The sequence below is a fragment of the Pristis pectinata genome, chromosome 6, assembly GCF_009764475.1.
Source record: "Pristis pectinata isolate sPriPec2 chromosome 6, sPriPec2.1.pri, whole genome shotgun sequence".
Taxonomy (NCBI): domain Eukaryota; kingdom Metazoa; phylum Chordata; class Chondrichthyes; order Rhinopristiformes; family Pristidae; genus Pristis; species Pristis pectinata.
This window is the reverse complement of record NC_067410.1, coordinates 52,399,482-52,425,300: the sequence shown is the minus strand read 5'-3', so window position 1 is coordinate 52,425,300 and position 25,819 is coordinate 52,399,482. Positions and strand designations below refer to the sequence as shown.

Below are 25,819 nucleotides of genomic sequence, written 5' to 3'. Positions count from 1 at the left end.
GGTGAAATGTCGACCATACTACCTGCCACGGGAGTTCACTTTAGCTATCCTGATGGCCGTCTACATCCCATCCCAGATGGACATGAAGCCTGCACTCAATGAACTATACTCTGTGGTTAGCAACCTTATTGCAGGTAACTTCAACCAGGCCAACCTCAAGAGTGTGTTGCCAAAGTACTGCCAGCGTGTCTCCTGTCCCACCAGGGGCCCTAACACCCTTGACCATTGCTATGCAACCATCAAAGATGCCTTCCGAGCATCCCTCACCCTCACTTTGGTAAATCTGACCACCAGGCTGTGCTCTTTCTCCCTGCATACAAACAGAAACTGAAATGGGAGGATCCAGTACAGAGAGTCGTGCAGTGCTGGTCTGAGGAAATAGATGAGCTTCTACACGACTGCTTTGAGTCAGTAGACTGGTCCATGTTCAAAGACTCAGCCGCCAGCCTAGATGAGTATGTCACCACCATCACAGACTTAATCAGCAAGTGTGTTGAGGACTGTGTACCAAAGAGGACAATAGGGTGTTCCCAAAGCGGAAACCATGGATGAACTGGGAGATCAACTCCCTATTGAAGTCGAGGACTGCTGCACACAAATCTGGTAACCCTAACCTTTACAAGAAATCGAGATATGACCTCCGGAAAGCTATCAGGAAGGCCAAGAGACAATACTGGTTCAAAATAGAGTCCCAGACCAGCTGTCAGTTGTGGCAGGGCTTACATGCTATAACGGGCTATAAAACAAAGTTGGGCAGCATAGTCAACAACAGCACATCCCTTCCTGATGAGCTTGACGCATCTTATGCGTGTTTTGAACAGAAGGGAAGTGGATTGTCAGCACCCACCCAGACAGCCTCCAACGCAACTGAACTCATGGTCACCATCGAGGATGTAAGATCAGTCTTCTGGAGAGTGAACACGAGGAAAGCATCTGGTCCAGATGGTGTCCCTGGCTGAGTGCTCAGATCTTGTGCTGATCAGCTGGCGGGGTATTTGCAGACATATTTAACCTCTCCCTGCTTCAATCTGAGGTTCCCACCTGTTTTAAGAAGACCACTATCATCCTGGTACTGAAGAAAAACAAGGTAACATGCCTTAATGACCACCGACCAGTGGCTCTGACATCCACCATCATGAAGTGCTTTGAGAGGCTGGTCATGGCACGCATCAACTCCAGCCTCCCAGACAACCTCGACCCACTGCAGTTCGCCTACCACTGTAACAGGTCTACAGTGGAAGCCATCTCCCTGGCCCTACACTCAGCTCTGGAGCATCTGGATAGTAAAGACACCTATGTTAAACTATTGTTTATTGACTACAACTCTGCCTTCAACACTATAATTCCAAGCAAACTCATCACCAAACTCCGAGACCTGGAACTCAACACTTCCCTCTGTAACTGGATCCTTGACTTTCTGACCAACAGACCCCAATCAGTGAGGATAGGCAGCAACACCTCCAGCACAATTATTCTCAACACTGGTGCCCCACAAGACTGTGTCCTCAGCCCTCTACTCTACTGCCTATATACTCATGACTGCGTGGCCAGATTCTGCTCTAACTCCATCTACAAGTTTGCAGATGATACCATTGTAGTAGGCCGTATCTCAAATAATGGTGAGTTGGAGTACAGGAAAGAGATAGAGAGCTTAGTGACATGGTGTCATGACAACAACCTTTCCCTCAATGTCAGCAAAACAAAAGAGCTGGTCACTGACTTCAGGAAAGGGGGCGGTGTACATGTACCTGTCTACATCAATGGTGCTGAGGTCGAGAGGGTTGAGAGTTTCAAGTTCCTAGGAGTGAATATCACCAACAGCCTGTCCTGGTCCAACCATGTAGATGCCACGGCCAAGAAAGCTCACCAGCATCTCTACTTCCTCAGGAGGCTAAAGAAATTTGGCATGTCCCCTTTGACACTCAGCAATTTTTATCGATGCACCATAGAAAGCATCATATCTGGTTGCATCACGGCTTGGTATGGCAACTGCTCTGCCCAGGACTGCAAGAAACTTCAGAGGGTTGTGGACACAGCCCAGTGCATCACGGAAACCAGCTTCCCCTCCATGGACTCTGTCTATACCTCTCGCTACCTTGGTGAAGCAGCCAGCATAATCAAAGACCACACCCACCCGGGTCATTCTCTCGTCTCTCCTCTCCCATCAGGCAGAAGATACAGGAACCTGAGGGCACATACCACCAGGCTGAAGGACAGCTTCTATCCCACAGTGATAGGATTATTGAATGGTTCCTCACTCTTGACCTCACAATCTACCTTGTTTGACCTTGCACCTTATTGTCTACCTGTCTTCTCTGTAGCTGTGACACTTTAGTCTGTTTTCTGTTATTGTTTTTACCTCGTACTACCTCAATACACTCTGTACTACTTCAGTGCACTGTGTAATGAATTGATCTGTACGAACGGTATGCAAGACAAGTTTTTCACTGTACCTCAGTACAAGTGACAATAATAAACCAATACCAATACCAACCCTCAAAAAGCTCGTTACCATCCAGGACAATGCAACCCACTTGATTGGCACCCCTTCCACCATCTCATAAATTCACCTCCTCTGCCACCAGCACACAATGCCTACAGTGTGGTGCCATCTACACATTGCACTGCAGTCACTTGCCCAGGTCTCCAAACCTGCAAACTCTACCCCTCAAAAAGACAAAGGCAGCAGGTGCATAAGAACCTGCTCCGAAAGAAATTATACATTGGTTAGTCATGATCTGGAATGCTCTACCCGAAACAGGTCTCCCTGCTGGCATGGTGGAAGCAGACTCAAATGTTGCTGCTGAAACTGAGTTGGATATATAATTGAAGGGGAAAGAGATGGGTAATCTGATGGGCTACTTGGCCACCTCACATAATATTCCTATGATTCAGGAAGGCAGTACAGTGCACAGTTTCTGCCAGCAACATTAGGCATGGGTTATGATTGTGCCCACTGACTACAGAGTCCATAAGAGAGAGTTCAGGCAGTTTTGGAGTCAGCGACCACAGAGATCAGGACAGAGTGGAGATTGTTAAAAATATCAATTCCTCACTTTCCTCTTCATCCCCCTTCTTTTGAGGTTTGCAGGATGCAGAGACTTCGAGTATCTCTTCCTCATCCCCTTCCCTCACCATGAACATACCCTTGTGGCTTTCTCCTTTCAATTAACCAACTTGACAAGCACCAAGACAGTGCAGAAGGCAGCACTCCACCAATATTACACACAATACTCCATGGCGAGAGACTATCAGAAGGGTAGAGGAAAAACTTCAAGGATGTTCTCAAAGCCTCCTTAGAAAATATTTTGTGGTATTTCACTGTGTGTTTCAATGGACACGTGACTAATAAAGAAATCTTATCTGTAGAGATAGAATCTTACAGGTAGAATTCTGTAAGATAGAAGAATATGGAAGAACCAGATGGCGCTCTGTGGACAGTAGGGAGTAGTTTCAACGCGGTGAGTGACTGGGCACGTGGCCTGCCAGTGGAGAAGGAAGAAAGGGTAGCTCGAGTGCAAGCTCTCTTTAGGCACCTGACATACCAGCTCTGCTCCAGAGGACCCAAATGAGGACTACACTGGAACAGCCATTGAGGTTAACTAATGCATTGAGGCATCATTAGGCCTGCCTGAAATATCTACATAAATAGGGGAGACTTGTTCAAACATGACTTTGTGTGGACCCTGGATCCCATTCATTCAATCAAGGAAGAGGCAGCTACTTCCATGCCAACACTTGTGAACCCAGCCATAGTAAGTCATGGCTGAGGTTGCAGCTTCCAAAGCACTAGAGTCAGAAGCGACCCAGGGCACGTATGTTAATCGAGAGATGCAGCATTGTAACAGGACCTTTGGCCTACAGGGTCCACCTCAACCATCAACCACCCATTCATAATAATCCTACATTAATCCCATTTTATACTCCCCAGATTCCCATCAACTCCTCCCGGATTCTACCACTCACCTAAGCACTGGGGGCAACTTACAGTGGTCAATTAACCTACCAACCCACACTTTTTTGGGATGTGGGAGGAAACTGGGGCACCCAACAGAAACCTACGTGGTCACTGGGAGAATATGGAAATGCTACACAGACAACACCTGAGGTCTGGATTGAATGTGGGTTTCTGGAGCTGTGAGCCTGTTGTGCTGTAAATTGACAAAATACTCTGAGGGCTGGAGGTTGAGGGGGGATGTTGGTTGGCAAACGTTCACCTCAGAGCTTGCACTGTGCTATACACTTAGCCAGGACAAATGGGAAAGTTTATTTTAATGTGGCTCATTAAATTCTATTATAATTGTGCAAGCTCAGAGGGCCATCATTAAAGCTTGGCATTCCAGCTATAAACTCTGCAGTAATCTGTCCTCGCAACATATTAACCAGCTCACTAGGACAGTTTTGGTGCCAGGAAAGGGGAGTGGCAGCAACTCCATTTTGTATAACTGCTGCTCTTACGAAATGTGCAGCATAGTAACAGCAGCATGAGTAGGCCATTCAGCCCCTCATGTCTGCTCTCCCTTTCAGTAAGATCATGGCTGATGGTTTACATTAGTGGCACCTTTCTTCACTAATGCCATGTTCCCATCAATCTCTGTCTTGAAGGTACTCAGCAAATGTTCCTCCACAGTCCTCCTGGGGAGAGAACTCCAAAGGTTCACTACCCTCGTAGAATTGTACAGCACAAAAACAGGCCTTTTAGCCCACCTTGTCCATGCCGACCAGGATGCCCATCTATGCTGATCCCATTTACCCACATTAAGCCCTTATCCCTCTATGCCTTTCCTATCCAAGTATCTGTCCAAATGCCTTTTAAACATTCTTCCCCCTTGGGTGAAAAAATTCTTTGTTTAGTCCTCTTATTTTGAGACTGTGACCCCTGGTTCTAGACATTCCAGCCAGGGGAAGCATCAAGTCTGCATCTAACCTCAATTTTGTACAGATCCGGTCTTTCTAATGTCTCCTCATAGCTCAATTTCCCATCCCAGGAATCAACACTAACCAGCAACATTTTGGGACATCACTGCCTACAAATGTAGCTGTACAAACACGTAGATGAGATTCAGTACCCCAAGTACCATATCAATCCATACATAGCTAAAGCATTAACCAAATGCAAAACTATTCACCTCAAAATAGTCGACCTCACTTGTCAACACAAATTGTCACAGAACCAACAATTCTTACAAATGCGATCACTAGGGGATTCATTTGGTGACATTGGAACACTGAATTATAGGGAGGAGCGAGAAAAGTCCTGAAGGGAATTCCTGTTATTATCTTATGAGTTACATTTATTCACACAGTGTGTAGTCAGTTATCCTATAAAATACAATATCTTCTAAATTTCCATCCAGTAAAATGATAAAAAAAACATTATTGTCCTGAAGTCACAACAGCAGCGTATATAAACCATCTTGTGATATACATATCACAATGCTACCCAATCCCTTGTGATAATGCTGAGAGAGAGAGAGTTCGAGTTCAGAATTTGAATGGGATTTGAATACTCTTGTGATGCTTGGGATCGGGGATATGATGGTGATATCTGTGACTGAGAACGTGGTTGAATTTTCTTTTGTGTCTGGGAACACAATCATGATGTTTGGGCCCAGGAACAAGGGTCATACTTCAAGTAGGAGGCCATTTAACTCCTTAATTCTTTTCTGCCATTTGATGTCATTACGGCTGCACTCTGACCTCACTCCTCATCCCAGACTTTGGTTCATTAAATATCCACTTAAGATTTTAAATTAGCAACTAACCTTGAGAAAATTGTCTTTTGCAGAAGAGTTTGGAACTACTACATCCTTCAGATTATTAATTTCTTAGTTTCAACACCAAAACGCCTACCTCCATTTTTTTTAGCCTCAGAGCTCCCTCTTCCTTTTAATTTTCCATCCCACTCTCTGCCTGTGGCCTCCTGCACTGTTATAATGATACTCACTAAATTTGAGGAACAGCACCTCTTCTTTTGTTGCAATCTTCTAATATGGAATCCTACACCGGAAGTAACTTTCTTGCTCTGTCTGTATCAGACTGGCCATGTCTGCTCTAGACCATCCACCTGTGACATTGGCTCAGAGTTTCTTTCCATTAATACAGCCTGACCTCCTGGGCATGTTCTAGAACCCTGCATGTTGCACCTTTTTTCTTCCTTTTTCTGTTCTCTATCTAATTTCCCTCATCTCATAGATTTTCTTCCATTTTTCTCTCTCCATCACAAGTAAATAGGAGCAGGCTTAGGCCACTCAGCCCCACAACCCAGCCCTGCCATTCAATATGATCATGGCTGATCTATGCTGGCCTCAGCTCTTCTTCTGTGCCAGTTCCCCATGGCTCTCAGTCTCTAGAGCTTTCAAATACTTATCTATCTCCACCTTAAGTATATCTAGTAATCTGGCCTCCACCACCCTGGGTCAGTAAATACCAGATTTGCCACCCAATGAGAGAAGAAATTTCTATGCACTGATGTTTTAAAATTCCAGCTCTTATACTGTAGCTACCTCCACTTAGTGGTCACTCTGCTGCCAGTGAAAACATCCTGACATCAATCCTCTTAAGCCCTCTAAGGATCGTGTATGTTTGAATAACGTCACCCTTCATTCTTCTGAACTTCAAGGAATACAAACCCAAACTATCCAGCCTCTCTTGACAGGACAACCTCTCATCCCAGGAATTAACCTGGTGAATCTCCTTTGGACTGTCTCTACTGCCTCTATATCCTTTCCCAGATAAAGGAACCACAACCAGAATATTCCAGGTGTGGCCTCACCAACACCCTGTACAAATGTAACAAAATCACCCTATTCTTAAACTCCAACCCCTTCATATTAACGGCCAACATGCCCTTTGCTTTAACAACTTATTGGACCTGCCTGCTAATTTTTTGTGGTTTTTGCACTAGAACACCTATATCTCTCTGAACTTTACTCATTTGTAGTCTCTCTCCCTTCAGGTTACTGAAGTGCGTGACCTCATACTTCCCCACATTACACACAGTACTGAACAGGCCATTTGGCCCATGATATTGTGCTGATCTTGATGCAGATTTATACTAAATGTCCTCCTGTGTATCATCCATATCCCTCCAGTACCTTCATATTCACGTGTCTATCAAAAAGCTTCTTAAGCTCCACCAAACTGCCTGATTCCATGACTACCCCCGGTACCCCACTCCAGACACCGACCACTCTCTGCGTAAAAAAACTTGCCCCTCACATCACCTTTAAACTCCCCCCCTCTGACCTTAAAAGCATGTCCTCTGGTGTTTGACATTTCTACCCTGGGAGAAGATTCTGACTGTCTACCCTATCTATGCCTCCCATAATTTTAAAAACCTTTATCATGGCTCCCCTCAGCCTCTGACCCAAGTTTGTCCAATCATTACTTATAGCTCATATCCCCTAATCCAGGCAGCATCCCGGTAAACCTTTTCTGCACCTTTTCCACAGTCTCCACATCCTTCCTCTAATGGGACAACCAGAACTGCATGCAATACTCCAAGGGTGTTCTGACTAAAGGTTTATATAGCTGCAGCATGACATCTACCCAACGCCCCTACCAATGAAGGCAAGCATTCCATGCGCCTTCTGTACCACCTTATCCACTTGCATAGCCACTTTCAGTGAACTATGGACCCGGACCCAAAGATCCTTCTGTACTTCAATGTTATTAAGGGGCCTACCACTAACTGCATACTTTCACTTTTCATTTGCCCTCCCAAAGTGCAACGCCACACACTTGCCCAGATTAAACTCCATCTGTCAACTCTCTGCTCATATTTGTAACTGATCTATATCCCACTGTATTCTTTGATAATCCTTTACACTGTCCACAACTCCTCCAATCTTGGTGTCATCTGCAAACTTGCTAATCCACCCATTTACATTCTCATCCATGATCATTGATCTATATCACAAACAGAGGTCCCAGCAGCGGTCACGGACCTTTAGCCAGAATAAATACTTTTCGGCCCTACTCTCTGCTTTCTATGGGCAAACCAGCTCCAAATCCACAGGTAATTCACCCTGGATCCCATGTATCTTTATCTTCTGACTCAACCTACCATGAGGGACTTTATCAAATGCCTTACTAAGGTGCATGTAGATAATGTCCACTGCCTTACCCTCATCAAGCACCTTTGTCACCTCCTCGAAAAACTCTATCAAGTTTATAAGGCATGACTTGCCCTGCACAAAGCCATGCTGACTGTCCCTAAGCAGACCATGCTCTTCCAAATGCTCATAAATCCTATCCCTGACTATCCTCTCCAATAGCTTCCCTACCACTGACGTGAGGCTCACTGGCCTATAATTATCTGGATTATCCCTATTTCCATCTTGAAGACGCACAACATTTGCTACTCTCCATTCCTCCGGGACATGCTGAGAACACAAAGATCTTTGTCAAAGCCCCGGTCATCTCACATGTTTCTTTCACTTTTCTGGGATATATGTCATCAGTCCCTTGGGACCTTAATACACAAAATGCTGGAGGAACTCAGCAGGTCAGGCAGCATCTATGGAGGGAAATAAACAGTCAATGATTTGGGTCAAGACCCTTCATCAGGACTGGAATGGAAAAGGGCAGAAGCCAGAATAAGAAGGTCAGGGGAGGGGCAGGAGCACAGGCTGGTAGTCTGGTCGGAGAGGGCAGGAGACCATGGATAAAAGGGAAGGAGGTGGGGTATAGACAGGCAAGTCATGAGGGCGGGGGAGGGGAAAGAGAAGGGGTGAGGGGGCCACAGGAATGAGGGAAGACAAAGGGGGGGATGAAAAGGTGGGGTGAAAAGAGGGGAGGGCTTACTAGAAGTTAGAGAAATCGATGTTGACGCCGTCAGGTTGGTGACTACAAAGGCGGAATATGAGGTGGTGTTCCTCCAACCTGCACCTGGCTTAACATGGCAGTAGAGGAGGCCCTGGATAGACATGTCACTAGGGAGTGGGATGTGGAATTGAAGTGGCTGGCCACCGGGAGATTGTTGTTTTTGTGGTGGACGGAGTGAAGGTGCTTGACGAAGAGGTCACCCAATCTGCGTCGGGTCTCACTGATGTAGAGGAGGCCTCATCAGGAGCACCAGATACAATACATGATACCCTTGGATTCATAAGGGAGGAGGTGTAGGGGCAGGTGTTGCACTTTGCACGGTTGCAGGGTTAAGTGCCGGGAGGGTCGTCAGTGTGGAGGGACAAGTTGACTTTCCTCCCACTTTCTAGAAACATAGAAAAACTACAGCACAATTCAGGCCCTTCGGCCCACAAAGCTGTACCGAACATGTCCCTACCCTAGAAATTACGAGGCTTACCCATAGCCCTGATATTAAAATAATCAGCTCCATGAACCTATCTAACAGTCTCTTGAAAGACCCTATCGTATCTGCCTCCACCACTGTTTCTGGGAGCCCATTCCACGCACTCACCACTCTCTGAGTAAAAAACTTACCCCTGACATCTCCTCTATATCTACTCCCCAGCACCTTAAACCTATGTCCTCTTGTGGCCACCAATTCAGCCCTGGGGAAAAGCCTCTGACTATCTACCCGATCAATACCTCTCATCATCTTATACACCTCTATCAGGTCCCCCCTCATCCTCCGTCTCTCCAAGGAAAAAACGCTGGGTTCCCTCAACCTGCTTTCATAAGGCATGCTCCGCTTTCCAGGCAGCATCCTTGTAAATCTCCTCTGTACCCTCTCTATGACTTCCACATCTTTCCTGTAGTGAGGCGACCAGAACTGAGCACAATACTCCCTGACCAGGGACCTATATAGCTGCAACAATACCTCTCAGCTCCTAAATTCAATTCCCTGATTGATGAAGGACAATACACCATATGCCTTCTTAACCACAGAGTCAACCTGCACAGCCGCTTTGAGCGTCCTATGGACTCGGACCCCAAGATCCCTCTGATCCTCCACACTGACAAGAGTCCTACCATTAATACTATATTCTGCCAACATATTTGACCGATCAAAATGAACCACTTCACACTTATCTGGGTTGAACTGCATCTGCCACTTCTCAGTCCAACTTTGCTTCCTATCTATGTCCCTCCATAACCTCTGACAGCCCTCCAAACTATCCAAAACACCCCCAACCTTCGTGTCATCCGCAAACTTACTAACCCACCCCTCCACCTCCTCATCCAGGTCATTTATAAAAATCACAAAGAGTAAGGGTCCCAGTACAGATCCCTGAGGTACACAACTGGTCACTGACTTCCATGCAGAATACGACCCTTCAACAACCACTCTTTGCCTTCTGTGGGCCAGCCAGTTCTGGATCCACATTGCAATGTCCCCTTGGATCCCATGTCTCCTCACCTTCTCCATAAGCCTCGCATGGGGTACCTTATCAAACGCCTTGCTGAAATCCATATACACTGCTCTCCCTTCATCGATGTGCTTAGTCACATCCTCAAAAAATTCAATCAGGCTCGTAAGGCAGGATCTGCCCTTGACAAAGCCATGCTGACTGTTCCTAATCATATTATACCTCTCCAAATGTTCATAAATCCTGCCTCTCGGGATCTTCTCCATCAGCTTACCAACCACTGAGGTAAAACTCACCGGTCTATAATTCCCTGGGCTATCCCTACTCCCCTTCTTGAATAAGGGAACAACATCCGCAACCCTCCAATCCTCCGGAACCTCTCCCGTCCCCATCGACAATGTAAAGATCATCGTCAGAGGCTCCGCAATCTCCTCCCTCACCTCCCACAGCAACCTGGGGTACATCTCATCTGGTTCCGGCGACTTATCTAACTTGATGATTTCCAAAAACTTCAGCACCACCTCTTTTCTAATATCTACATGCTCAAGCTGTTCAGGCCGCTGCAAGTCCCCACTACAATCCTCTAGATCCTTTTCCGTAGTGAATACTGACGTAAAGTATTCATTTAGTACCTCCGCTATTTCTTCCGGATCCATATACACTTTCCCACTGCTGCACTTGATAGGCCCTATCCTTTCACATTTCATCCTCTTACTCTTCACATACTTGGTAGAACGCCTTGGGGTTTTCCTTGATCCTGCCTGCCAAGGCCTTCTCATGTCCCCTTCTGGCTCTCCTAATCTCTTTCTTAGTTCCTTCCTTTTAGCCTTGTACTCTTCCAGATCTCTAACATTACCTAGCTCTCTGTACCTTTTGTATGCTTTTCTTTTCCTTTTGATATTATAGCCTTCGTACACCACGGTTCCTGTATACTCTCGTGACTCCCCTGTCTCATCGGAACATGTTTATGCAGAACTCCACACAAATACCCCCTGAATATTTGCCACATTTCTTCCGTACTTTTCCCTGAGAACATCTGTTCCCAATTTAATCTTCCAATTACCTGCCTGAGAGCCTCATAATTCCCTTTACTCCAAGTAAACGCCTTTCTAGTCTGTCTGTTCCTATCTCTCTCCAGTGCTAACGTAAAGGAGATAGAATTATGATCACTATCACCAAAATGTTCACCCACTGAGAGATCTGACATCTGACCAGGTTCATTTCCTAATATCAAATCAAGCACAGCCTCTCCTCTTGTAGGTCTATCTACATACTGTGTCAAGAACCCTTCCTGAACACACCTAACAAACTCCACCCCATCTAAACCCCTCACTGTCTGGAGATGCCAGTCGATGTTTGGGAAATTAAAATCCCCCATCACAACAACGCTGTTATTCTCACACCTTTCTAGAATCTGTTTCCCTTCTGCTCCTCAATAACCCTGTCACTATTGGGCGGCCTATAAAAAAAAAGTCTAGGATCTGCTTCCCTATCTGCTCCTCAATAACCCTGTCACTATTGGGTGGCCTATAAAAAAATCCCAGTAAAGTTATCGACCTCTTCCTGTTCCTAACCTCCACCCACAGAGACTCCGTAGACAATCCCTCCACAACGTCCACCTTTTCCGCAGCCGTGACACTATCTCTGATCAACAGTGCCACTTCCCCACCTCTTTTGCCTCCCTCCCTGTCCTTCCTGAAACATCGAAAACCCGACACTTGAATCAACCATTCCAGCCCCGGAGCCGTCCAAGTCTCCGTAATGGGCACCACATCATAGCTCCAAGTATCGATCAAAGCTCTAAGCTCATCCGCCTTGTTCACAATACTCCTCGCGTTAAATTAGACACATCTCAAGCCTGTCTGAACACTTCCCTTCTCTATCACCTGCCTATGGTACTTACTCCTAGCCTCCTCTATTTGAGAGCCAAACACCTCTTCCCCAGTCTCTCCAGTACAGATCCCACCCCCCAACAATTCTAGTTTAAATTCCCCCCAGCAGCCTTAGCAAACCTCCCCGCCAGTATGTTGCTCCCCCTGGGATTCAAGTGCAACCTGTCCTCTTTGAACAAGTCATACCTGCCCCAAAAGAGGCCCCAATGATCTAGAAAACTGAATCCCTGCTCCTTACTGCAATCACTCAACCATGCACTTAACCTCCTCCTCATTCTATTCCTATACCCACTGTCGCTTAGCACAGGCAGTAACCCGGATATTACTACCTTTGAGGTCCTGCTTCTCAACTTCCTTCCTAATTCTCTATAGTCTCTTTTCAGGACCTCATTCCTTTCCTTACCTATGTCGTTGGTACCAATATGTACCATGACTTCTGGCTGTTCTCCCTCCCCCTTCAGGATATCTTGGACGTGATCAGAAACATCCCGGACCCTGGCACCTGGGAGGCAAACTACCTTCCGAGTTTCTTTCCTGCGTCCACAGAATTGCTTGTCTGCCCACCTAACTATAGAGTCCCCTATCACTAGTGCCCTCCTCATTCCTTCCCTACCCATCTGAGCCACAGGGCCGGGCTTTGTGCCAGAGACACTGCCACTGTTGCTTCCCCCAGGTAGGCTGTCTCCCCCAACAGTACTCAAGCAGGAGTACTTATTGTCAAGGGATACAGCCTCAGGGGTACTCTCTAGTACCTGACTCTTCCCCTTCCCCTTTCCCTTCTCCCTCCTGACTGTGACCCAATTGCCTGATTCCGATGGTGCCGGCGTGACCACCTGCATATAACTTCTCTCTATCACCTGAATATTGGAGCAGGCTCAACGGTCCAATGGCTACTTCTGCTCCTATTTCTTCTGTTCTTCTGGTCTCTCTAAGATCTCTGCTAGATTTTTTTCCTTTATGTTTTTTTGTTGTTGTCCCTTACCTCATTGGTCATCCACTGCTGATTAGTTTTGGCCACTTCATTACAGGCATCATTGGCCAGACCAGCATATATCCAGCCCCATCCATTACTGTCCTTGAGAAGATGGGGCTGAGCTGTTTTCTTGAACCTCTGCCACCTTTCTGGTGAAGGTGTTCGCACAGTGTTGTTGGAAAGGGAGTTACAGGATTTAGATCCAGTGATGATGAAGGAACAGTGATATATTTCCAAGTCAGGGTGGTGTGCGACTTGGAGGGAAGCCTGCACTTGTTGGTGTTCCCACACGTTTGCTATCATTCTCCCTTTCTGTGGTCACTCGTTTGGGGGGTGCTGCTGGAGTAGTCTGGATGTGTAACTGAAGTGCGTTTTGTAGATGAGTGACAGGGAAGTCACTGTGCGCCGGTGATGGGGGAGTGGACGTTTAGGGTGGTGGTTGGGGTTCTAATCAAACAGGCTGCTTTGTCCTGGCATTGACCTTCTTGAGTATTGTTGAAGTTGTAGTCAGTCAGACAAGTGGAGAATATTCATTCCTAACACGTACGTTATAGATGATGGAAAGAATCTGGGGGTCACTCACTGCAGGATACTCAGCCTCTGACCTGGTTTTGTAGCCGCAGTATTTACATGTGTTCCTATGCTCGCATGGGCTGGTCCAGTTAGGCTACTGGTCAATGATGACCCCTGGGATGAGTCCCTACCATCAACATCCCAGGGGGGAACACTATTGACCTGAAACTCAACTGGACCAGCCACATGTGAGCACAAGAACAAACAAATTAGGAAGAGGAACAGGCCCTTCAGACCATATAACCATAGAAGACTACAGCACAGAAAACAGACCATTCGGCCCTTCTAGTCTGTGCCGAAACTTTATTCCGCTAGTCCCATTGACCTGCACCCAGTCCATAACCCTCTAGACCTCTCCCGTCCATGTATCTATCCAATTTATTCTTAAAACTTAAGAGTGAGCCTGCATTTACCAGATCAGATGGCAGCCCGTTCCACACTCCCACCACTCTCTGAGTGAAGAAGTTCCCCCCAAATGTTCCCCCTAAACCTTTCCCCCTTCACCCTAAAGCCATGTCCTCTTGTACTTATCTCTCCTAATCTAGGTGGAAAGAGCCTACTCACATTTACTCTGTCTATACCCCTCATAATTTTGTAAACCTCTATCAAATCTCCCCTTATTCTTCTGCGCTCCAAGGAATAAAGTCCTAACCTGTTCAATCTTTCCCTGTAACTCAACTCCTGAAGACCCGGCACCATTCCAGTAAATCTCCTCTGCACTCTTTCAATCTTACTGATATTCTTCCTATAGTTAGTTGACCAGAACTGCACACAATACTCCAAATTTGGCCTCACCAATGTCTTATACAGCCTCACCATAACATCCCAACTCCTATACTCAATAATTTGATTTATAAATGCCAGGACGCCAAAAGCTTTTTTTACAACCCTGTCTACCTGCGACGCCGCTTTCATGGAATTATGTATCTGAACTCCCAGATCCCTTTGTTCCTCTGCCCTCCTCAGTGCCCCACCATTTACTGTGTATGTCCTACCTTGATTTGTCCTTCCAAAATGCAACACTTCACATATGTCTGCATTAAATTCCATCTGCCATTTTCTGGGCCATTTTTCCAGTTGGTCCAGATCCCTCTGCAAGCTTTGAAAGCCTTCCTCACTGTCCACAACGCCTCCTACCTTAGTGTCATCAGCAAACATGTTGATCCAATTTACCACATTATAATCTAGATCATTGATATAGACAGCAAACAACAATGGCCCCAGCACAGATCCCTGAGGCACACCACTGGTCACAGGCCTCCAGTCTGAGAAACAATCATCCACTACCACTCTCTGTCTTCTCCCACACAGCCAATTTCGAATCCAGTTTACAACCTCTCCATGGATACCTAGTGTGTGAACCTTCTGAACTAACTTCCCATGTGGGACCTTGTCAAAGGCCTTACTAAAGTCCACGTAGATAACATCCACAGCTTCATCTACTTTCGTGGTAACCTCCTCGAAAAACTCTACAAGATTCGTTAAACACGATCTACCACACACAAAGCCATGCTGACTATCCTTAATCAGCCCTTGGTTGTCCAAATGCTTGCATATCCGATCTCTCAAAACACTTTCCAATAATTTATCCACTACTGATGTCAGGCTCACCGGCCTGTAATTACCTGGTTTACTTTCTTCTGTTCCATCACTCAAAAAGATCATGGCTGATCTGCCTGCAACTGCACCTCCACATTCCTGCTGATGCACAGTAACTTTTCATCACCTTGCTTATTTCTTTAACAAATTCAAAGATTCTGCTTTCACTGGCCTTTGGGGAAGAGAGTTCCAAAGTCTCCCTGAGAGAAAATAAACTTTTCTTCATCTGTGTCGAAAATGGAGGAACCCTTATATTTTTCCACTGTTAGAAGAATCATAGAATTTTATAACACGGAAACAGGCCATTTAGCCCAACGATTCCACTCTGAGCAGTCGGCACCCTTCCATGTTAACCCCATTGCTCAGCACTTGGTCTGTAGCCTTCCATGCCTAAACGATTCAAGTCCTCATCTAGACAGTTTTAAATGCTGTCAGCGACCCAGCTTCAACCACACTCTCAGGCAGTGTGTTCCAGATACTACTGCCTCGGTGAAGAAGGTCCCACTCAGATCCCCTCTTTTATGAAGTTGGAAACAACCTCTCTACTTCTCTATTCAGTGCCCCGACTAATGAAGGCTGATGTCCCGTATGCCTTCCTAACTACATTGTCTACCTGCATTGCCATTTTCAAAGATCTACGGACTCATACTCTGAGCTGCCTCTGTTCCTCAGTACTCTGTAAGACCCGACCATTCATGGTGTATGTCCTAGCCTCATTAGTGCTCTCAAAATGCATCACTTCACGGTTGTCTGGATTATACTCCACCTGCCATTTTTCAGCCGATTTCACCCACACTTGATCTCTTCTTGCAGCCTTAGACTACCACACTATTAAGAACTCCACCAATCTTTGTGTCATCTGCAAACTTACTGATCTTGCTTCCCATGTCTACATCCAAATCATTCACATAAATTACAAACAGCAAGGGTTCTAGCACCAATCCTTGTAAGACACCAACAGTCACAGGCATCCGATCACAAAAATAAACCTCTAGCATCACCCTCTGCCAAGCCAATTTTGGATCCAATTTGCTAACTTGCCCTGGATCCCATGGGCCCTAACCTTTTGAACCAGTCTCCCATGTGTGACCTTGTCAAAGGCTATAGTGAAATCCATGTAAGTAACATCCACTGCCCTGCCCTCATCAATACACTCTTCAAATTGAATCAAATTGGTTAAACATGATCTGCCCTTGACAAAGCCATGTTAGCTATCTCTGATTAGTCCCTGCCTCCAAGTGATCATTAATCCTCTCCCTCAGAATTTTTTTCCAGATCTTCCCTAGCACTGGTGTTAGGCTCACAGGTTTATAGTTACCAGACTTTTCCCTGCTGCCTTTCTTGGAAAGGGAGAGCATGGTTACTGTCCTCCAGCACTTGTGTCCAGCAAATATTTAAAAATTTCAGCCAGAGTGCCTGCAATCTCTTCCCTCACCACCTGAAGCAGCCTGGGATAAATCCCATCTTGTCTGAGATTTTTCTACCCTTAAGGCCGCCGTGGCATCAAGTACCTCCTCTTTCTTTATAGAGACCTTGAATGGACTTTCACCTACACCTTGACTGAATCCTCCAAGTACAAAGTCTTCCTTTGTGATTACTGATGACAGGTATTCATTTTATTCATTTAGGACTTTTATTCATTTAGGACAGGTATTCATTTAGGACTTCATCACTGGCTCCACACAGATTGCCCATTATCCATAATGGGCACTACTCTTTCCCTAGTTATTCTTCGGATTTACCTTAATTCTGGCTGTCAGTGCTATGTTGTGACCCCCCCCCCCCTTTGCCTTCCTAATTTCCTTTTTAAGTGCCTCCCTACACTTTTTATACTTTTGACAGGCTTTTCCCATCATTCTGTGTACCTGTCATAAGCTTTTTTTTCTCTTTATCCAACCATCAATTTCCCTCAGTATTCAGGGTTCCCTACATGTTACCCCTGGCTTTTAGCCTTATACGAGCATGTTGGTCTTGAATTCTTGCTATTTTTCCTTTCAATGCTTCCCACTGTGCAGATGTAGATTTATCTGCAAGTAGATGCTCCCAATCTACCTTTGCCAGATCCTCCCCTTAGGTTAACAAAAGCGGCCTTACCCCAATTTAAGATCTTAATTACTAGCCCATCCCTGTCCTTTCTCATAACCAATTTAAAATATACGGAGTTATGGTCACTGTCTCCAAACACTCCCTCCACTTGGCCTGCTACATATAAGATCCAGTAATATTCCTACCCATGATGGTCTATTTATATTCTGTGTCAAAAATCTCTCCTGGACTCACCTCAAAAATTCTGCTCACTCTCAGCCTTTCACACCAAGGCACTCCCAGTTAATATTTGTGAAATTAAAATCTGCCAGTACAAAAACCCTATTTTTATTACATCTCTCTGATATCTGTCTCTATATCTGTTCCTTGATCTTGTGTTGACTGTTAGAAGGTCTGTGATATACCCCCAGCAAAGTGACAACACCCTTTTTGTTTCTAATCTTTACCCATATGGTCTCATTTGAGCCTTCCAGGATGTCCCCCCTCAATACCACCTCCACTTTACTCCCCTCTCTGTCTCAAATTAAATTTTTAAATTTAAATTTTTTAAATATTAAGTTTTTAAATTGAAGTTTTAAATTAATTTTTAAAATTTTATTTACAGCATGGTAACAGGCCCTTCCAGCCCAACGAGTCCATGCCGCCCATTTTAAACTCAAATTAACCTACCCGTATGTCTTTGCAATGTGAGAGGAAACCAGAGCACCCGGAGGAAACCCAAGCAGACACAGGGAGAACGTACAAACTCCTTACAGACAGCGAAGGGAATCAAACCCCAATCGCTGGTGCTGTAATAGTGTTGTGCTAAATCTCGCCTGTAAATTCTATATACAGGGATATTGAGTAGCCAGTCCTGCTCAACATTCAACTATGTCTTAGTGATTGCAACAATATTGTAGGCCCTGTGATAATTAAAGCTTTGAGTTCATCTACTTTACTAGTTTTACTCCTTTCATTAAAATAAAAGCAATTTAGCTTTAAATTCTCTTGATACAGCACAGGCCCTTCACTGATAATGTTGTGCTGAACTAATTAAGTTAATGATGCCTAATTGCACTAATCCCTTCTGTCTGCACATGATCCTTATTCCTCCATACCCTGCAGATTATTACCTTTGAGGGTGTGCATCTTATTTTGGTGCCAGCTCTTCACACTGGCTGTGCAGGTCTCTTTAGAACATAGAACAGGAACAGAGCATAGAAACAGGCCCTTCAGCCCATGATTTTCTGCCGAACTAATTAAATGAGTAATTAAATGCTTAACTAAACTAATCCCTTCTGCCTATACAATGTCCATATCCCTCCATCCTCTGCACATTCATGTGCCTATCTAAAAGCCTCTTAAATGCCCCTTCCATATTTGCCTCCACTACCACCCCTGGCAGCGCATTCTAGGTACCCACCACCCTCTGTGTAAAAAGCGCTGCACATCTCCTTTGAATTTACTCCCTCTCACTTTAAATGGATGCCCTCTGGTATAAGACATATTGGCCCTGGGAAAAAGATACTGGCTGTCTGCTCTATCTATGCCTCTCATAATCTTATAAACCTCTATCAGGTCTCCCCTCAGCCTCTGCCGCTCTAGAGAAAACAACCCCAGTTTGTCCAACCTCTCTAATTCAGGCAGCATCCTGGTAAACCTCTTTTGTACTCTCTCCAAAGCTTCCACATCCTCCCTATAATGGGGCAACCAGAAATGAAAGCAATACTTCAGATGTGGCCTAACCAGAGTTGCAACCTAAAGCTGCAACCTTAACTTCCTGAGACTCTTGAACTTAATGCCTCAACTAATAAAGGCAAGTATGCCATACACCTTCTTTACTATCCTAGCAACTTGTGCAGTCACTTTAAGAGAGTTGTGGACTTTGTACCCCAAGACCCCTCTGCACATCAATGGCACATTAACAGAGTACTTTCCCTTTATATCTGATCACCCAAGGTGCAACACCTCACACTTGCCTGGATTAAACTCTATCTGCCATTTCTCTGCCCTTATCTGCAATTGATCTATATCCCTCTGTATCCTACTCTATCCACAACACCACCAATCTTTGTGTCATCTGCAAACCTACTAACCCACCATCCACATTTTCATCCAAGTCATATACATATGTCACAAACAGCAGAGGTCTCAGTACAGATCCCTGCGGAACACCACTAGTCACGGACCTCTAGCCAGAATAAGTCCCGTCAACCAGTACCCTCTGTCTTCTATGGGCAAGCCAATTCTGAATCCAACCAGCCAAGTTACCATGGATCCCATGCATCTTAATCTTCTGGATGAACCTACCATGTGGAACCATGTCAAATGCCTTACTAAGGTCCATGTAGACAACATCCACAGCTCTACCTTCATTGGTCACCTTGATCACCTCCTCCAAAATCTGAATCAAGTTAGTAAGACATGACCTACACTGCATAAAGCCATGCTGACTTTCCATAATTAGGCCATGCTTTTTCAAATGCTCATAAGTCCTACCCCTAAGAATCCTCTCCAATAGCTTCCCTACCACTGACATGAGACTCACCGGTTTATAACTTGCAGGATTATCCCTATTTCCCTTCTCGAACAAAGGAACAACATTAACTTCTTGTCAGTCCTCTGGAACCTTGCCTGTGGCTAGAGAGGACACAAAGATCTTGGTCAAGGACCCAGCAATCTCATCTCTTGCCTCTCTCAATAACCTGGGGTCTATCCCATCAGACCCTGGGGACTTGCCACCTTGATGTTTGCTTACTCACTTGTTCTGCTACTGGACTTACTAACTTCTTCTCCTCTAGGTGACGGTACCTCCCCATCTGAACAACTACTCTGTGCCCCATTCCCATGCCAACTCAGTTTAAACCTTCCCCAACAGCACTGGTAAACCCCCCAGCAAGGATGTTGCTTCCACTCTGGTTTAGGTGCAACCCATTGGGCTTGTACAGGACCCATCTTCCCCAAAAACTGTCCCAATGATCCAGGAACCAAAAGCCTGTCCTCCTGAACCATTCTTTCAGCTACGCATTCATCTGACCTATCCTATTCCTATACTCACTGGAAGTCAATCCAGAGATTACAACTTTTGAGGTCCTGCTCTTTAAATGGCTAACTAGCTCACTAAACTTATGTTGCCTAAGTTATTGGTACCTACATGTACCACAGCCTCTGGTTGTTCAACCTTCCCCTTCAGAATGTCTGAGGGTGGCAACACACCAACCTGGAGTCTCTTTTGAGGCCACAGGAACACTTATCTGATCCCCTTACAATGGAATCCCCTCCCACAATTGCTCTCCCAGTCTTGTTCCCCTCCCTTCTGTGCAGCAGTGCCCACCATGGTGCCACAGACTGGGCTGTACTGCTGTTCTCCCCTGGGAGGCCATCTCCCCCAACAGTATGTGGCACTTGTTAGAGAGGAGAGTGACCACTGGGAACTCCTGCACTACCTGCCTGCTCTGACTGCCCTTCCTGGTGGTCACCCATTTCCTCTCTTCCTGAACTGGTGGAGTGACCAGCTCACTAAACACAATGTCTACTACACTTTTCGCATCTCAGGTGCTCCAATAGCGAGTCCATCCACAACTCCAACTGGTCTAGGCAGTCCGCTAGGAGCTGTATCTAGACACACTTCCTGCAGGCATGGTCAGCAGGGGCACTGGAAATGTCCCCAATCTTCCGCATCCTGCAGGAGGAGCAGACTACTGCTCGAATTTCCATAAAAATAAGGGGTCATCCGTTTAAGACAGAGATGAAGCTAAATTTTTTTTTCTCTCAGGTGGTTGTAAGTCTTTAGCATTCTTCCCTGAAGCATAGGGGAAGCAGAGTCTGACTATTTTTAAGGCAGTGGTAGATAGATTATTGAGAAGGGGGTGAAAGGTTACATGGTTAGATGGGAATAGGGGAGATTATAATCAGGTCAACTGTGATCTTCTTGAATGATGTAGTGAGCTCGAGGGACTGAGTGGTTTTCTCCAGATCTTAATTTGTAAGTTCATGTGTTTCTATATGAGTGGTCCCATTGAACTTCTGTTCACTGGTGACCCTGGGATGTCAATGGTGGAGGACTCACTAATAGCATTGCCATTGAATGTCGAGGCTAGATGGTTGGACTGTTTCTTGTTGGACATGGTCATTGCTTGGCACTTGTGTGTCATGAATGTTACTTGCACTTATCAGATTATTATCTACTGGACTGCTTCGTTTGCTGTATCCACTACCCTCAGCTTTATCTTTATACCAGCTGGAGAGAATGGAATTGGCTGAAGGCTGGCTCCAAGATGGGGTGGATCTCAGATGGAAGCCGAAATGGTTCATGCACTCGACATTTCTGGCTCAATGTAGTTGTGAATGCTTCAGCCTTGTCTTTCTCACTCAAATGTTGGCTCCCACCACTGTAAAGGCTGAGAGTGTTCTTGGAGTCAGGCACCATATTACATTCTTTTCTTGAATATTGTCCCTGTCCCCAAAGCTGGCTGTCACTTTACCCATTAATAAATTTGCCCCATTTACAGTGGCCAGCCCCTGTCTCATTGTATGAAAATTAACCTTACCAAAGCTGCAATCTTTGTAATAAGAACAGAAAATGCTGGAAACACTCAGCAGGTCAGGCAGCATCTGTGGAAAGAGAAACAGAGTTAATGCTTCCGGTTGAAGACCTTACATAAGACCTGGGGAAATGAAGAAATCAAATTGCAGAGAAGGGGAAGGGATGAAAGGAACAAAGGGATTGTCTGTGATAGGGCAGAGACCAAATGAGAGTCAATGATGCAAATGCCCCTTCTCTGCAATGAAAAATGTGTTTGATTTCTAACTTTCCTCAGTTCAGATGAGAGGTCCTCAGCCTGAAATGTTAACCCTGTTTCTCTCTCCATGAATGCTACCTAACCTGTGGAGTATCTCCAGCAATTTCTATTTTTATTTCAGATTTTCAGCATCTGCATTGTTTGGCTTTTAATTTACAATATTTGTAGCAGTTTTATTTCTTTCTTTCAAACATAACATTATAAATTATCATATCATGATCACAATTGGATAAACAAGTAAGCAAAAAAGTCTGGATCATTGCTAGATTAAGAGGTTTCCTACCTTGTTGGTTCTAGGATGCCTTTACATATCACCATGTTGAACACATTACAGAAATGCACTTGCCTAGAAATTGTTCAGTGCCTCAGAGGCAAAGTCTATGGGCAGCTTTTGTTATGTTCCTGCAGCACGCAACCTGAGGCATCTTCTTAAAATAAATCAGGTCTTACATAAGCAAATGAGCTGTGTTAGAGCTAATGGAGGAGTGGGTTTGACTATGTATTATGGATTCACAGAGTTGTACAGCATGGAAACAGGCCTTTTGGCCCAACTCGTCCATGCCGGCCAAAATACCTATCTAAACTAATCCTATTTGCCTACATTTGGAACATATCCCTCTAGACCTTTCCTATTCATGTACCTTTTAAACATTGTAACTGCACCTGCCTCTACCACTTACTCCAGCAGCTCGTTCCATATACCCACCACCCTCTGTGTGAAAAACTTGCCCCTCAGATCCCCTTTAAATCTTTCCCCTCTCACCTTAAATCTGTGTCCTCTAGTTTTAGACTTGCTTACCCTGGGAAAAAGACTGTGCCTTTTATAATCCTCAGCCTACTTCACTCCAAAGTAAAAAGTCACAGCCAAACCAGTCTCTCCTTATGACTCAAGCTCTCCAGTCCAGGCAACTTTCTTGTGAATCTTTTCTGCATCCTCTCTAGTTTAATCACACCCTTCCTATAACTTGTTGACCAGAACTGCACACAATACTCCAAGTGTGGTTGAACCAACATTTTGTACAGCTGAAACATGACATCCTAACTCTTGTCCTTAATGCCTCAGCCAATGAAGGCAAGCATGCCATACACCACCTTCACCAGCCTATCCAGCTGTTTTGCCACTTTCAGGGAACTATGTACATGTAACCCAAGGTCCCTCTGTTCAACAACACTTCCCAGTGTCCTACCAATCACTGTGTATGTCCTGGCCTGGTTTAACTTCCCAAAATGCATCACTTTGCACTTGTCTAAGTTCAGTTCCATCTGCCATTCATTTGCACACTTTCCCAGTTGATCAATATCCTGTTGTAAAATTATTGACTTTACTGTTCATTTTGGTGTCATCTGCAAACTTACTAACCATGCCACCTATATTCTCATCCAAACCATTAATATAGATGACAAACAACAGCAGACCCAGCACTGATCCCTGCAGCACACCACTGGTCACAGGTCTCCAGTCTGAAAGACAACCCTCCACTACCACCCTCTGACTCCTACCACTAAGCCAATTTTGTATCCAATGGATAGTTCACCCTGGATCCCATGTATTCTTCTGGACCAGCCTACCATGTGGAACCTTGTCAAAGATCTTGTTAAAATCCATGTGAACGATGTCTACTGCCCTGCTCTCAGCAATCTTCTTGGTCACCTCTTCAAAAAACTCAATCAAATTTGTGAGATATGATCTCCCATGAGCAAAACCATACTAACTATCCCTAATTAGCCTTTGCCTTTCCAACTACCAATCCTGTCCCTCAGAACTAACTCCAGTAACTTTCCTACCACTAATGTTAGGCTCACCTAGTCTAGCACATAGATGCAACCATGAAGAAAGCGCACTAGCGTCTCTACTTTCTTAGAAACTTAAGGAGATTCGGTATGTCATTGAAGACTCTGATAGACTTCTACAGATGTAGAGTGGAAGGCATTCTGACTGGTTGCATCACGCTTGGGATAGAAACTGCAATGCAAGAGACTACAGAAGGTGGTGGAGTTCCCACCACTGAGGAGATCTATAAGAGCCAATGTCTCAGGAAGGTGACATCCATCATTAAGGACCCCCACCATCCAGGCCGTGCCCTCTTCTCATTGCTGCCATCAGGTAGGAGGTACAGGAGCCTGAAGACCCACACCTCAAGGTTCAACAATAGCTTCTTCCCCACTGCCATTAGGTTCTTGAATGCTCTTGAAAAACCCTAATTCTACCTCAGACTATATTTCCCTCAACTTGCTCTAATGTTGTTATGTTTTTTGTGTAATGTAAGTTATGTATAATTTATGTTAATTTGTTTATATCATTTATGTTCGTCATGCTGCTGCTGCATTTATAACCTGGGTTTGTATACCCATGACAATAAACTTGAACTTGAACGTCTGTAGTTCCCTGGTATGTCGTTGCAGCCCTTCTTAAATAAAGGCACAACATTAGCCACCCTTCAGTCATCTGATGCCTCACCCATGGCTAATAAAGATACAAAAATCTCTGCCAGGGCCCCAGCAATTTATTCCCTGGGAGGTGGTTTCTCAATTGTGCCATTGGGTCTTGATCTCGGTCATCAGGGTTTCAGGGACCAGGAGTGTATTTGGCTGAAGGGGGTTCAGGGAAACAATCAGGCTGGGATTGGTGCTCAGAGTCCAAAGGGCATCCAAGGTAAAGAGGAGTGTTTTAAATCAAAGGATGGGGGGAGGGAGTAAATACCTTAAATGGGACCCACCTGCAGCTGGATCCCTGTGCCGGGCTTCATGGTTATGGTCCTGGTTGGGCAGGGACCCTTTAGTTTGGGCAGAACCCATCCATCCACACAATGTCTTGGTCATTGTTTAATAACATTGTGCATGTCCAGACATCCATGTACAAGTGACATATGTAGAGAGCATCTATCACAAACGTTATGACCTAGGTAACTCATGCAATAAGTACATGATTGTGTTTGGAAGTCAGCATTTTCATTAAATTATTTTATGTAGAGCAGGAAAACATAATGCTAGGGCACTACTTTTCAGGCAAGAGTTTATAATCTATCCGTTAAAAAATCTACATTTAATGTGTAGATATACTAACACAGCTCTAGGTACACACAACGTGTGTTCCAAAGCACATCACATGCTGACTATGTTTATAAACCAGTGAACCTGACTTGTTATACCATGTAGGCCAGAGTGGGTCAATCGGTTATGAAGGTGAAGTGTATCCTTTTAAGAATTAAAAACCTATTGCTAAGAAGTAAATGCTGGGCTAACGTAAAGATTTTACGTTTCTGATTTCAGTGTTGGCTTTCCACATGTTTGTCAGGCTACAGATAATTCCAACTCCCATATCAAGTGAATGTAATAAATCTGTGATGTTCAGAAAAAAACTAGTGTATCAGATGTGTGACTTTTAACACATTTATATATAACATATAGAAATATTGTAGTCTGTGCAGGTTGTACCTGTATTATGTCAGTGTTGACTGTATTTGAGGATACTGGTTTCAGTAGTAGTGAAGGCTGCATTTTAACAAGGGACATACGTTAATAAGATGACTGGCTGCAGATCATGCTTTACCTGGCTCCAGTGTTCTGGCTGGTTGGACATGATCAGGAAACCTCCGTCATCAATCAGCACACACAACAGATCCTGAAAATCAATAATTGAAGGTGGTGAAATCAAACATTTGTCAGTCAGTTAGCTGTTTG

At 44.9% G+C, this 25,819-nt stretch overlaps 1 protein-coding gene and 1 long non-coding RNA gene across 5 annotated transcripts in view; one reads left to right on the top strand and one right to left on the bottom strand.

The window, feature by feature from the left end:
* Nucleotides 1-25,819, bottom strand: part of cacna2d2a (calcium channel, voltage-dependent, alpha 2/delta subunit 2a) — a 602,032-nt gene that overhangs the window by 27,340 nt on the left and 548,873 nt on the right. For all 4 annotated transcript variants that reach the window (XM_052017908.1, XM_052017909.1, XM_052017910.1 and 1 more), the window contains one exon: nt 25,689-25,760. In XM_052017908.1, coding sequence (XP_051873868.1) covers nt 25,689-25,760 — 72 coding nt within the window. The remainder of the gene's footprint in view (nt 1-25,688; nt 25,761-25,819) is intronic.
* The window catches only part of LOC127571496 (uncharacterized), an 86,047-nt gene that overhangs the window by 43,629 nt on the left and 16,599 nt on the right, over nt 1-25,819 (top strand). The window lies entirely within an intron of this gene.